The sequence below is a fragment of the Mytilus trossulus genome, unplaced genomic scaffold (assembly GCF_036588685.1).
Source record: "Mytilus trossulus isolate FHL-02 unplaced genomic scaffold, PNRI_Mtr1.1.1.hap1 h1tg000070l__unscaffolded, whole genome shotgun sequence".
NCBI classification, from domain to species: Eukaryota; Metazoa; Mollusca; class Bivalvia; order Mytilida; family Mytilidae; genus Mytilus; species Mytilus trossulus.
In genome coordinates, this window is record NW_026963294.1 from 3951392 (window position 1) to 3966211 (window position 14820).

At 33.2% G+C, this 14820-nt stretch overlaps 1 protein-coding gene across 1 annotated transcript; it reads left to right on the top strand.

Moving 5' to 3' along the window:
- The first annotated feature begins 2683 nt into the window (after positions 1–2683).
- Positions 2684–12427, top strand: LOC134699444 (sulfotransferase 1A1-like). The gene is made up of 7 exons (XM_063561040.1): positions 2684–2745; positions 3916–3966; positions 5467–5676; positions 7297–7614; positions 10541–10650; positions 11149–11326; positions 12027–12427. The coding sequence occupies exons 2-7, from the start codon at positions 3933–3935 to the stop codon at positions 12137–12139; spliced, it is 963 nt and encodes a 320-aa protein (XP_063417110.1). The 5' UTR covers positions 2684–2745; positions 3916–3932; the 3' UTR covers positions 12140–12427.
- The last annotated feature ends 2393 nt before the right edge of the window (positions 12428–14820 follow it).

Here is a 14820-nt window from a genome sequence, read left to right on the forward strand (position 1 = left end):
TTAATTGTACATGTTTCACATTTGTAATGTCGGTTTACGATATGGATTTTTTCAAATGAATGAAATTTAAAAAAAAAAGCAGACGTGGTATGATTGCCAATGAGACAACTATCCACAAAAGACCAAAATGACACAGACATTAACAACTATAGGTAACCGTGCAGCCTTCAACAATGAGAAAATCCCATACCGCATAGTCAGCTATAAAAGGCCCTAATAAGACAATTTTAAACAATTCAGACGAGAAAACTAACGGCCTTATTTAATATGTAAAAAAATGAACGAAAAACAAATATGAAACACATAAACAAACGACAAACCCTGAATTACAGGCTCCTTACTTAGGACAGGCACATACATAAATAATGTGGCTTGAAGCCGTTCCGAAAGATGACTTGCAGTTACCATACTTACTAACATCCACGTCATTAGTTTGGACTCTGATGGTTCTTTCGTTGACAATTATACTATGATTAAAACTGTTTTTGTATACACTTATATTAGATGTGTGATTCCTATTCAAATAGATATAAACGAGTACAACAAGCTTAAATCAGACGACATATCGCCAAGGGTCCCCGGAAAGGCCACACTATGTAGCCTCAAGCAAAAGATGTGTGTTATCTATCCATATCATGGATACCATGGATTGAATATCACAAAAAAAAATGTGTAAATGAAAAAAAAGGTAGAGATTTTGATATGTTAGGATACAAACTCTATACTCTTATCTGTATCACATGATTTCGAGCTAAAAGACTGTTTTTGGTAGGTATGTACACTATTAGTGCTTTAAATACATACTAATCGTCGTTTCCGACAGAATAAACAAGGTGCCGACATTATATTTTGGAAAATCTCACCCAGCACTGGGATGGAAAGCGGCTGTTCGTAACTTCCGTTGCGTACAACCCAATATGACATATCACAGTACCGGTAAGATTATAATATATACATTTCCAGAATTCCCAAAGAATATGTTTAACTCATTACTTTTTTTATTTCTAGACATCTATTAGGACGGCAATGTTTGCCATCCGTAAAATCTGTCTGATCTCTATAGTTAGGTGTTCTGTTTTTATTCATTAAATGTCTATTTGTTTCTTGTCAAAAAAAGTTGCAATACAATAATTCGATTGATCGATTGATTGATTGTTGGTTGCTAAACGTCCAGTGGCAAATATTTCATGCATATTCCGGACGAGCTTTGATATTTCTTTACTTTTTCAACTACCAAATACATTTTTGGCTGTTAATTAAGATTTTGATTGCGCACATTGATGATTCTTCTATAAGGGAGCAACATTTGACATGAAGGTGGGGGAGGGGTATGTTTTTTTGTCTTAGCCGGAACTTTTTTTCGTCCAAAGCGCGATCAATTTTATTTAGTTATTCAATGTTTTACTATTACCAAATATTAGATTGAACTGAAAAATTGAATATATTTCAACTGCTTTAATTGGTCTCCATTGAATAAACTGCCTTATGATAGATGTACGTAGTTCCTCCTTTATACATGTGTACAAGACACTACTTATAACTAGCAACACGGTGAGTGTACGTCTTGCAAGAAGCCAAAACTGCTGATCCTCACAAAACACATGACTTTTTTTTTGTGTGTACATGTTCACCTTCAGTTTCGCGGAGGTTACAGCTATTCTTTGGTGTGTGTGCATACTACTCTTTTGAATTATATGTTGAGTGTTTGTATTATATATCAGTCGTTTTGGTGTTTTCATTTTTTGTTCTTTGTCTTTCTTTTTGGCACTTCAAATACAAATAGTTTAAGATGTGGTATTAGTGCCAATTAGTCGACAAGTTGCATGTCCGACCTTATCCGATCTTCTTTCATTTACAAATATCAGTTTATTATTATTCTTCAAATATAGTTTGTACAGACTACCTACTAAAATATTCAGTGAAATATTTGAGATTTAAAGATATAATACGTTATGCAAAAATCAATGAGTTGTTAGTCTGTCTTGTCTGTTTTTTAATATCACAAAATTATGGCGTAACTATGTTTTCCATTTGAATTGTTTCTCGTTTGTATACGATTTTTTTTTCTTTCAAATGTTTGAAGTCCGTTCCGAAAGTTGATTTATAGTTGCTAACATCCTCAGTTACATCCATGTTATTAGTTAAGACTCTTATTTATAATATAGTTCAAAGCATGTTGAATATTGTTGAACGGCATCTGTTTAAGGCATCACAAACTCTATATTCATGAATTAGTATGATTAACAGAATATATATTTATATGTTCAAAGTGAAACAAATAGATCACTAGAATAAGTAAGTCTGAGGACTAATATTCTAGGTACAACTAGCTTTAGACAACACATCGCGTACGTGCCAGTTCACACTATATAGCCCAGGTGGTCGTGTGGTCTAGCGGGACGGCTGCAGTGCAGGCGATTTGGTGTTACGATATCACAGTAGCATGGGTTCGAATCCCGGCGTGGGCAGAACCAAAAGTTTTCGAAAGCAAATTTACAGATCTAACATTGTTGGGTTGATGTTTAGACGAGTTGTATATATATGTATATATATAGCTTCAACCAAAATATGTGTTTTATAAATCAATATCAATTTAGGATACAACGGATTTAGTTCCACAAAAGTTATTATATAATCTTTTAAAGTGGAAAAAAACCTCAGTGATTAAAATATGCAAGGGGGAGAAACTCTATAATGATCTATAATATTATTATCACATGACCTCAAGTGAAAGACTGTTTTTTGGTAAGTATATATACACGTAAATTGTAGTCATTCGATCGTTTCATACGGAGTGAATAAGGCGGCAGAATTATATTTTAAAAATCACACCAATATTTCATCAAAATATGTTAGTTAAAACACCACAAATCGAGGTAAAATAAACAATATAATGTAGGAATAAAATAGTGTTAAATGTCGGTTTGTCGTATTGATCCTAGATAATGACTTACCTAAATATAAAAGACACGTACTACAAATGTTTTATTTTTAGAAAAAATATCTATTTTTAAATGTAGTACGTACAATGTATATACATGTATATATATATTTCCAGTTATATCTACGACATATGACTATGGATTACACAGTTCAAAATCTGTCCACATTTTAAAACAAAATCTGTCTCACACGATAAAAACTTTATTGTATCTGCCGGTAATTAACACGATTTGGTACATTTTAAAATCAATTACAACTAAGAGGGTCTAGATGGATTTTATAAAATCAAAGAAAAGTGGGTAAATTATACAGAACAAATGGCAAAAAAATGAGAAAAAGAGATACAAAAATAGAGAATAATGGGCAAAAACAATTAAAAATAAAGAAAGAAAAGAGAAATGAAGACCGCAATAGCCCCTCATTTGGACAATCATACATTTGGACCATCATTTAATAAAAAATAAATTTTGAAGTTGTCTACTTCAAAAAGAATTATAACAGAATTTAAAGTAGTCCATACTCGGTTAGAACGGTCAGATTTAGGTCTCTGGTTGATTATAAACTTGTCTCATTGGTTACAAGTATCAAGTTAACACAATCTGTTTTGTAGCAAATCAAATTGAAAACGGAAGAACTATATGTCTTTCTAATCTTGTACCTTGAAGTTCATGATACCTACACTATACCGAATTGAAAAAAAACCCGGTTAATTAAAATTTGTAGTACGAACCTTATACTGTAAATGATGCTTCTAAAATAGTACAATAGTTTGGAAATACTTTAATATTAGAACCATTATTATTAGAGTCATGCAGAGGTATGTTTTCAAAGTTTTATTATTTTAAAAAGTGCACGTGCAGAAGAAGCACAATTATAGAGTTATATAATTTCAAACTTTAAAGTTTGATTATTTAAAAACTGCTATTTGCAGAAGAAGTTGTGTTTATATTTTTATTGGTATTTTTTTAACAGGGTCGTTATAGAGAAACATGGCGGCTCCACCAGTAGGTCGATACAAAATAGGTACGTATAAATGTAGGTAGTAATAAAGAAACATGGCCGCTTCACCAGAAGGTCGATTTAAATAGGTACGTAAATGTAGATCATAATAGAGAAACATGGCCTTTCCTCCAGTAGGTCGATATAAAATATGCATGTAAATGTAGGTCGATATAAAATATGCATGTAAATGTAGGTCGTTATAGAGAAACATTGCGACTCCACCAGTAGCCAGCTATAATATAGGTACGTATATGTAGGCTGTAATAGAGAAACATGACCGTCAACCAGTAGGTCGATGTAAAAAGGTACGTGAAGTTGTTCGTTATAGAGAAACATATGACCGCTGATCTAGTAGGTGAATATAAAATATGAAAGTAAATGTAGGCCGTTTAAGTAAGAAATATTGCCTATCCGCTAGTACGGTTGATACAAAATAGACACGTAAATGTATGTTGTTATAGAGGAACATGGTCGTTTATCCAGTAGGTCGATATAAGATAGGTACGTACACGTAGGTCGTTATAGAGAAACATGGCCGCTCCACCAGTAGGTCGATATAAAATAGCAATAGTACAAAAGAGACACTTCACCACTGCTTCATGCAGAAATTTCCATGAAAAAAGCTTGACAACTTTATATGATGCTGTTGTTCGGTGTGAGCCAAGGCTCCGTGTTGAAGACCGTACTTTAACCTATAATGGTTTACTCTTTAAATTGTTATTTGGATGGAGAGTTGTCTCATTGGCACTAACACCACATCTACCTATATCTAAATAAAAGAAGATGCGGTATGATTTCCAACAAGACAACTCTTCATAAGAGAAAATATGACACAGAAATTAACAACTATAGGTCATCGTAAAACCTTCAACAATGAACAAACCCCATACCGCATAGTCATGTAGCTATAAAAGGCAAATTCATACTGAATGTGGCGTGTTTAAGCATCTTAGCGATGCCCATAACCAATTATATAGAAATGCAAAAGAAAGGCTAAGTATGTTATTGAATAATATACACTTGCAAATTGATATTAACCTTTAAATTTACCAGACTCAGCAACGATCTTTAATTACCAGTATGACCTCTGCCATGTAACATGTACATCAAACAGACAGACTTACAGGGGAAAACATAAACTCATGATGCTAGTCTTTATTGAAGTTATAAGTTTTGTGTTCGTTCCTATTTTTATATTTTAATTGTAATTGTCCATTTTTAACAACTCAAACTGTTGCACTGAATGTAGACCTTTTTTTCTGTTTTGTGCTATGAAGTTTTACTGGAGCGTGTGCTCTCAAACACGTTATAATCATTGAATGTCTATAACACATTTGGAAACCTTTGCCGAGGTTTGTCGATTGGGTTGTGCACGTCCTTGTGCTGGTCAAGGTCAACAAGAATGGCTTTCAATTGGGTTACTCCTTGAATATCATTCGTTATAAATACTCTAAATATTGTTAATCGAAATTCCATGAAGGATGCATTTGAATAAAATTCAGTTATTGCGCTGTTATTCAGGACCAATAACAGAGAAAGACACTCTGGTTGAGTATGCCATGACACCACGACACACGGTAAAAACCTTTCAAGTAGGAGATGCTATTCAACATTTAGCACCAGGATCAGAGGAAAGCAGTATCTTACCTGACCTGCGGGAGGTTTTACCACTTATACAGGAGATGCCGGTTTATGAGGACGATGTGTTTATAATTGCATCTGCTAAAACTGGTAATTTATAAATAAAAAATACTTAATTGGAAGCGGTTTTCTTTTGTGACGTAAAATTCAAAATGAATTGTTTAAACTACAAATTTCAGGAAATGATAGCCTTTGTTAGTCTTATAAAAAAGATGTGGTATGATTGCCAATGAGACAACTATCCACAAGAGATCAAAATAACACAGACATTAACAACTATAGGTCGCTGTACGGCCTTCAACAATGATCAAAGCCCATATCGCATAGGCAGCTATAAAAGGCCCCGATAAGAGAATGTAAATAATTCAAACGAGAAACTAAACGCCTTACTTCTATAAAAAAAAAATGAACGAAAAACAAATATGTAACACATAAACACACGACAACCACTTGGGTCAGACACATAGTGGCATTATTGTATTCATAAATAATGTGGCGGGGTTAAAAATGTTAAGGGGATCCCAACCCTCCCCTAACCTGGGACAGTGGTATAACAGTACAACATAATATCGAACTATAAAAATCAGTTGTTAAAGGTTGTTTAGTCTTGTATGTTTTTTTTAATTTTGGTTAAATTGTATGTTTCGAAGTTGAGTGTAGCGTCCATTTCGTTGAACTAGTATATATAATTGTTCAGAGGCCACTCAAGCTTGCCTGCGTGTGCTGGAATTTTTCGCTGCGTTGAAGACTCATTGATGACCTTCAGCTGATTTCAACTTTTGGTCGGTTTGTTGTCTCTTTGACACATTCCTTGTTTCCGTTACTACTCTATTCTGGACAATTATAAATCTCTTGTCTATTTCTGAAATTAATTCTAACATACTTTTGATTTTTTAACCCTGTATGCCAACATTCCGTATGTGAAATTATGAAATTGTTTGTATAAATATTGAACACAAGATTTTTTCCTATGTGACGTTTAAATTTTCTGACGTCAGTAACGCGAAGCAATACATGTGTTTTTAATTTGATAGATACTTTTGTGATTTTTGAGATTTTTGTAAAATTGTTTGTTTTAAGATTTAAGATGAAACTGTCGTACAAGTGAGAGGATTGTCGCTATAAAACCAGGTTCAATCCACCATTTTCTACATTTAAAAATGGCTGTACCAAGTCAGGAATATATCAGTTGTTTTCCATTCGTTTGATGTGTTTTGTCATTTGATTTTACCATGCGAGTAGGGAATTTCCGATGGAATTGTCCTCAGAGTATTTTTGTGATTTTACTTTCATCCAATAATAACACATTATCCTAAAGATACACACAACTTATAGAAATATATATATAAAAAAACAGTCTACGAACGTTCTACAGACTTCAGCAAAAGCCAGATTTCAATCCCCGCTTGTTTATCTATTTTTTGCTCATTCTTACCAATATCCAGATACATGTATACTAAAACTTCAAGGACAAAAACAACCAACACATATTAGATGTTTGTCTCGTGAAAACAGTTGCGCATGCGGTATTTAAGCGTGCTGTTTTGTTTGTCGTCGTTGTTGGATTCAGCTTTTGATAAAGTTTATGATCACATTTTCTATGACACAGGCGAAATTCATATACGTGTGTAAACATTTATTGAAACATAAGAAGTTTGCCATGTTGACATTTATATAGACATATTCGCACTGTATTCTTACTCTTGACAGGAACGCATTGGACATGGGAGATCGTTAACATGCTAATGAAAGGTAAAACAGACTACGAGAAGATGTCAAAAGCAAGACGACAGCTAGAGTTCCATTATCCTGACGAATTCAAAGACATGCCGAGACCTCGTGTCTTCAATACACATCTACTTTTACATCATATTCCTAAGCAGGCTATTGAAAAGAAGTGTAAAGTTATTGTGGTTCAGAGAAACCCAAAAGATACAGTTGTGTCTTTGTTTTACCACATGAAGGCTTCTGGGGCGTTTGATGCTGAAACTACATTTAGTGAATTCCTATCAGCATGGATGAACCTAGGTGAGAACTTAATCTTTTTTTAATTAATTTTAACACATTTATTTGTAGTGGATTGGGAAATAAGTTTCCATTCTCAAATTTATTTACAACTTATATTTATCCCTTTCCACTTTGTGGGTTCTAGTACTGCCTTGTAGCGGCAGTAGCCTTCTCTTTTTCGAAATCTACAAGGGTATCTTTTACGTGCAATATACATGTATATGGCTATCTCTTATCATGGGTCAGCCATGTATCATTGTTTCCACAGGACCATACTCGCAAATGGTGTCGAAAATCAGTCCCTGAAATTTTCATCCCGGACCGGCAATCGAACCAGGAACCTTGGTGTTGGTGGTCCGTTGCACTAACCACTACACCACGGCTCTTTTATAATTATCTTATAGTTTACCGAGTGTGTGTTTTTCCAAATCGTTACATTTTGACTGAGTTTGAAATAGCATTACAGCTGATGCAAGCGTATAAGAAAAAACGTTTTTCCTCAATTCATATAAAAATATATATTATTGTTTATAGATATAAGAAGATGTGGTATGAGTGCCAATGTAACTCTTCATCTAGTATATTATATCGGAATATACTAGTTTGGATATACTGTTTCCTTTACTGTATGACATTTGTTTAAAATTTAAAAATGATAGTCAGCAAACATCCTCAATTAAAAAATTCCGAAGAATGATCGTCTAATTTCCGAACGTTCCCGAAACTCTGAATTTAACGATTGATTGCAGGGTTCTTATTTGGAAATTACTTGGATTTATGAGATCCTAGATGCAATGTACAAAAGTCTTAGGGTCATTAGTATATGAACATGCGTGATGAGCAGTTAAACGAGGAAATATCGATTGTGTGTCATCTTTATTGCTTGAAAAATATATTTAATGAACAAACAAATCATGATACCGCGTCAGTGCTAGAAGGTTTTTTCATGTTTTTGACATCTATTTATGGATTGAATATTTGCGTAATGATATTGTTAACTATACTACGACCACTTGGGTACTTCCAGGGCCAAGTAATTTTTTGAAATCAAACGACGAAAATCTGTAACTGTGTCACGTGTTTAGTTCATATGTCTTTTTAAATTAATGTTCATTGTCGTTTAATCTGTAGATTTTCGTAGAAACAGATAAAAAATGGCAACTTTTTATTTATAACAACTTTTCTTTAAAGCAGATGTAATCCATGAACAATTTACATTTTTACAAACTCAAGATAATTCTTACTGAAATGGGAATATTCAGCGCAATTTATACAATTTCTAATGATTTTAGTTGGGTACGATACATTTAAGATTCTGCTTATGGATTACATGATTATACTCTTATTACGAAATATATTTTAATGAGGGACTACGACGAGTGTCATTATTAAAGTCGGAACTTACCTGTTCCTTTTGATGCACCTGAGCATTAATTTATGTTTACGGTGAGAAACGCACTATTGAAATTTGAGAATTATGTCCTACCATGGGGCATTATGTTTTTGGTCTGTGCGTCCGTGCTTTCGTCCGTCAATTCGTCCAACTTCAGGTTAAAGTTTTTGGTCAAAGTAGTTTTTGATGACCTTTAAGTTCCATCAACTTGAAACTGAGTCCACATGTTCATTATGATATGATCTTTCTAATTATGGTGCTAAAATAAGAGTTTTGATCCCCAATTTAAAGGTCTGCTAACATAGAAAATGTTAGTGCGAGTGGGGCATCCGTGTACTATGGACATGTTCCGGACCATATGAGTATTTGGACCATACGAGTATGGTCATGACCATATGCGTATACTCATATGGTCCGACCATACGCGTATGGTCCGACTGTACGCGTATGGTCGGACCATATGAGTATAATACTCGTTTGGTTATTAACGGGCCGGACCATATAAGTATTTGGACCATATAGGTATATATATTTTTTTCAAATTATATTATAAACGTTTCAATAATACAAAAACTTTATCTAAAAAAAACAGTGATGGTTTAAAACATGACAATTTTTGTAATTTTAAAATTAAAAAAAATACGTAAAATTTAATATTGATGCCATAGTTAGTTTTCATCGCTAGTTACATTCCTGCATTTAGGTTTGGATGACATTCACTTCCACACGGTATCATAGCTTTTTTGCATTTGCAAGAAATTTGTGCACGATCTTTTTCATTTACACATTTTGTTTGCGAGTGAAAAACAAGCCTTTTTTGCAGCTGCGTTCAGTGATACCAAGGTCTTTGGCAATTCTGATGTCTACGGTGTTTTTAAGAAGCTCTAGATCTCAAATATCGTAAAATGACTGCAATACACCATCTTCACAACACAACTTAAATAAATTAATAGTATGCTACTTTCCAGTGACTTCTTATTGAGTTCATTAAGAAATTTTTGGAATTTAATTTTTAAGTCGACATATTGCCATTACTCGTAATAACAAATCGGTAATGACCATCGGTATAAAATGTGTTTACTTTAAATTTGACAATTAAGTAAAATTAAGTAACTATGTGAAACTTTTTATTATTATTTAGCTTTATCTTTTTATTATAATATAATGATAAAATTACCTTTATGATAGCGTATTTTGAATGAACGGTCATACCATATGAAGAGTTTAGAAGTATGAAAGTAAACTGTAACAGAGTGTTAATTATCCCGACCATACGCGTATGGTATGGTCGGACCATATGAGTATATACCCATATGGTCATGACCATACGCGTATGGTCCAAATACTCATATGGTCCGGAACAGACACATGCTTGTTTCTTTTAGTGTTTTGTGAACTATACGTTACAATGTCCTGTCTCAGTCTTTTTCCAACTTTTATTTTTTGTGTTTACTTTACTATTTTTTTTACATTCAATGCAATAATCAAGCTTGTTTTTATTTTAAAATACATATAGTAAACAAGTCTTTTACTTGTTTTATTTTTTTTCTTCAGAAACTGTCACAAACCACAACTGGTTTTATTATACCAAGAAACTACAAGAACTGTTATATGACCAGACCGATTTACCCATACACAACGTGTACTACGAAGATATGAAATCTGTAAGAAATTTTGAATACACGTTTTTTTACAGGTTAATTTACATGTATTACTTGATGTAAAATGACGAAAGCCAACACGTACATGAAGTTGGAATTTCTTTGGTAATTTTTGGTACCCTTCTGTTAGTTTGAGCGTGAGTTGTTGTATCTCTGAACGTTTTCTTAGGAATATCAGCTTACACCTATAAGAATATTTTGAATCTATAACAACATGAAAAATACATTTGTAGGGAATACAAACCTACAAAAATATCTTATTATTATTTAAATGAAAGTTATGTGTTAATCATCAAATTTAACGATAAAATATATATTTTGAATTTGGAGTTACTGCCGCCATCTTGTTTACGTAATGTCAAATTGTTTTTCAGTTTGTCCTTTTCAGTTTTAGCCATGGCGTTGTCAGTTTATTTTCGATTTATGAGTTTACTGTCCCTCTGGTATCTTTCGTCCCTCTTTTATCAAAAATCATATTATCCAAATTTATTTTTTATTAAGAACCCAGTTGGTGAGGTTAAGAAAATCGTGGAGTATTTAGGTATAAACAGAGCTGACGACTTTATACATCAAGTTGTGGAGAAGTGTTGCTTTGATAATCTGAAGAAAGCTGATGACACCAAAGTTTCTGCTCTTGAAGGAATTCCGAAGCAAGCATTTTCATTTATGTATAGAAAAGGTAAATTAATTGACAGTAAATACAAAATAGATATAGGAAGATGTGGTGTGACTGCCAATGAGACAACTCTCCATCCAAATAACAATTTATAAAAGTAAACCATTATAGGTCAATGTACTGCCTTCAACACGGAGCCTTCAAAAAGTTGGCTCACCACGAACAAAAAAGCTATATAGGGCCCCAAAATTACTAGTGTAAAACCATTCAAACGGGAAAACCAACAGTCTAATAATGGTCAGATTGTTTAAACGGGTCGGGTAACGGGTGATTAATCTTACACCTAGTGATTCGTGTTTTAATAGTGAGGGGGATAAGACCTTTATCGGGACCCCGTGATTGTCACTTTTTAAGTTCGGGATTTCGGGATTTTTTTTAATTAATTTATAATATGACATTGTGGGGAGTTATGGATATGTACTCTTTGAAAAAGCGACGTGTGCATAATCCTCGTCTATTTAGAATGTCAAACGCGCACTTGCCACGTATGGGGTTTGATATCCTAGTGCTAACCCGCTTCAGATAATTAGGAAAATTTACTTATATCACTTAGCCACCGATCCCACAAATCCCATACTAGTTGAAAGTCCATTCATGAGTCAGCTCATATAACATTTTCGTCACATTGCTAATTAATAACATAGCAATATATTATCTGGTCGATAGTTATTGGTACACTGTTATTTATATTTTGTTATTGCAGGAGAAGTCGGAGACTGGAAGAACCATTTTACTGTCGCAGATAATGAAGAATTTGACAGAATTTACAACGAAAGAATGAAAGACATTAAGTTCACTTACAAATATACATTATAAACAGTCGATTAGTCAATACAACAATCTCCCATCGTTCTAAATGTTTCGATGTACTTTTTTAATGCAATGCAGTAAAATTTTGACCAAGTATTGTTTCATGCGATGAAACAAAGAAAAAAAGTGTATGTTTTTGTTTACTGTTGATTCATGTTCAAATTATATATTTTTATTCAGAAAGGATTCAATGTGTACATGATGTTTATTTCACAAAATGAAAATATAATGACAAACTTGTTTATGTCGGAGGTAAATAGTAGACAACTTATCAAATAAAATTGAAAATGGAAATTTGGAAAATGTCAATGAGAAAGCATTGAAAGAGCAGATAACAGCCGAAGGCCACCAATGGGTGTTCAATGTAGCTAGAAAATACCAAACCCGGACGTGGTTCTCGCCTTGCCCCTAAATAACACAGATCGATAAAGTTTGAACACATCATCAGTAGCACTCACATATCAAAACAGTTGTTAGGGCCTCGGTGGTCGAGGAGTCTTAGTAGTAGAAGTATACCACTGGCCTGTCAACTCTGAGGTTGTTAGTTCGAATCCCACACAGGTCAGGTGTGTTCGACTCCTATATTAATTGATTGGATTGGCAGTTTTCCTACCGTCTCCAGCTACCACCGCCAATAACAACTGACTGCCATGAAATAGCACAACAGTGCTGACAGTGGCGTTAAAACAATAAATCAATTAATCAGAACAGTTTGTGAGGTTAAATGAAAAACGAAGTTGAAGAGTATTAAAGAAGCATTCTACAAAATACGGCTCAGCCGAAGGCTATTGATGCCATTAGGTAGACATTTTTGGGTTTAAAAGATTAAATATAAATATTGTTTTACTATCACTACACGAAATCCCGGATTTGAAGAGGTACGCAAATGTTATGTAAATGTATTCAGAGACCGACATTTACATATACTTACAAACCGCTGCATTTAGTTTATCTTGTCTTTACATGCTGTAAATATCAATATTTCTTGTGCTATACCCTCCTATGGGCGGTTACGAGAGACCTCGATTTGTAAAATATATAAACACCTAATCAAACCATTTTGAAGTTTAGAATTTATATATATTTATGACCGTCGCAAAACTTTTTCAAACTTATGTTTTTGTATACCTCTGCAAATGGAAATCTTTGTCATGTATTTATCTATGATGTAAATTTATCCGCAAATGTGTTTCTTTGTTCAGGTAGCAAAGCATCATCATTCAAATGCTTTTATAGGGGTTATAGGGGTTATAAAGTGTAAGGTGCATCTGCATTTTCCTGGTATATAAACCAATTCAAAACGAGAACTTTATAGAGGGTGCAAAGCATCATTTCCTTTAATCTGCAGAGACCTGTCAAATGTATTGTAAAGAAATAATTTTGTTAGTCTTTATTGTCGGTTGAAATGTATGTCAAATCAGAACATATCAAAAGCCTTTGAACATATTCCGACATGTATGGTAAATACATAGATTTGCAGACAATTTGTTTAACAGAGAAATGTGGTCAAATGATACTATCAATGACATGTGTAAATATATTGGGAATATGTAACTTTATATACATATGCAAAGAAATGATAAAGAAAGATATTTCAGACAGCTAGAAATGTATGTGTAAATATATTGGGCATTTGTAACTTTGAATACATATGCAAAGAAATGATAAAGAAAGATATTTCAGACAGCTAGAAATATATGGTAAAAAGATATATTTGCTTTTAATTTGCTGATATATTTGAAAGATGCAGATTATATTGACAAATATTGCCATAGATTTACTGGTCAAGCTATGATATGACAAATATAGCTGATTTTGGATTGGTTTTGGCATATTGGTAACATTTATTATACATGTATTTTAATAATTTCGTTTTAATAAAAAACAAAAAACAAAAAGGTCGGATCTACATGCTCGGTTCTTGATCTCTTCTCGGGCTCTGTTTGATGTACTGCGTAAATTTCTTTATCCATCAAAATATTGTATTCTTGGTTAGTTTGGATGGTTCATTCACATAAAACGATCGTTTCCTTCGAGTATCGCTTTGAAAATTCTGGAATTGCACGAGTCATAATTCACTGTTTATAAAACATATAAAAAAAATTTAAAGAGACATATACTTCAATATGTATTATATATTTTACTGCAGAGTATATATACTATATACAAATTAAGCCTTAACAATACTAGATATGCGGCCTCAGTATCAATTTTAAATCGGTACCATTCGGAAGGTTATCGATCGATTTATCAAGTTTTTATAAAAAAAAAGTCCAAGTTTCTGAAATAGAAATATTCCATCATAATATTTGACACAAAACACATCTTGAGAGAATGTTTTTTTAAGAATCGGCTAGTTTGCACACATACGTAAACGTTAAATCTATTGACGAATATTTCAGTTTTGTAATATTTGTTTTCCTTATCCGTTAAGTCCAGTCACGAGATGTTGAACTCCGTGTGCTACATGAAGCTCTCTCTGCAAAAACTTTATTGTGTGTGAGGCTGAAAGTTAGACATTACAAACAAAGAACCATGCAGTGAGTAACGTGTCATAATTGACACACAATTTACCAATGAAATAAAACAAAATCGATAGATAATATCATTCCATCGACGAGATGTCGCCCTTCCGCCGATCATGGAAGTATTATATTGACAGTCAATATAATACTTCCATACGCCGA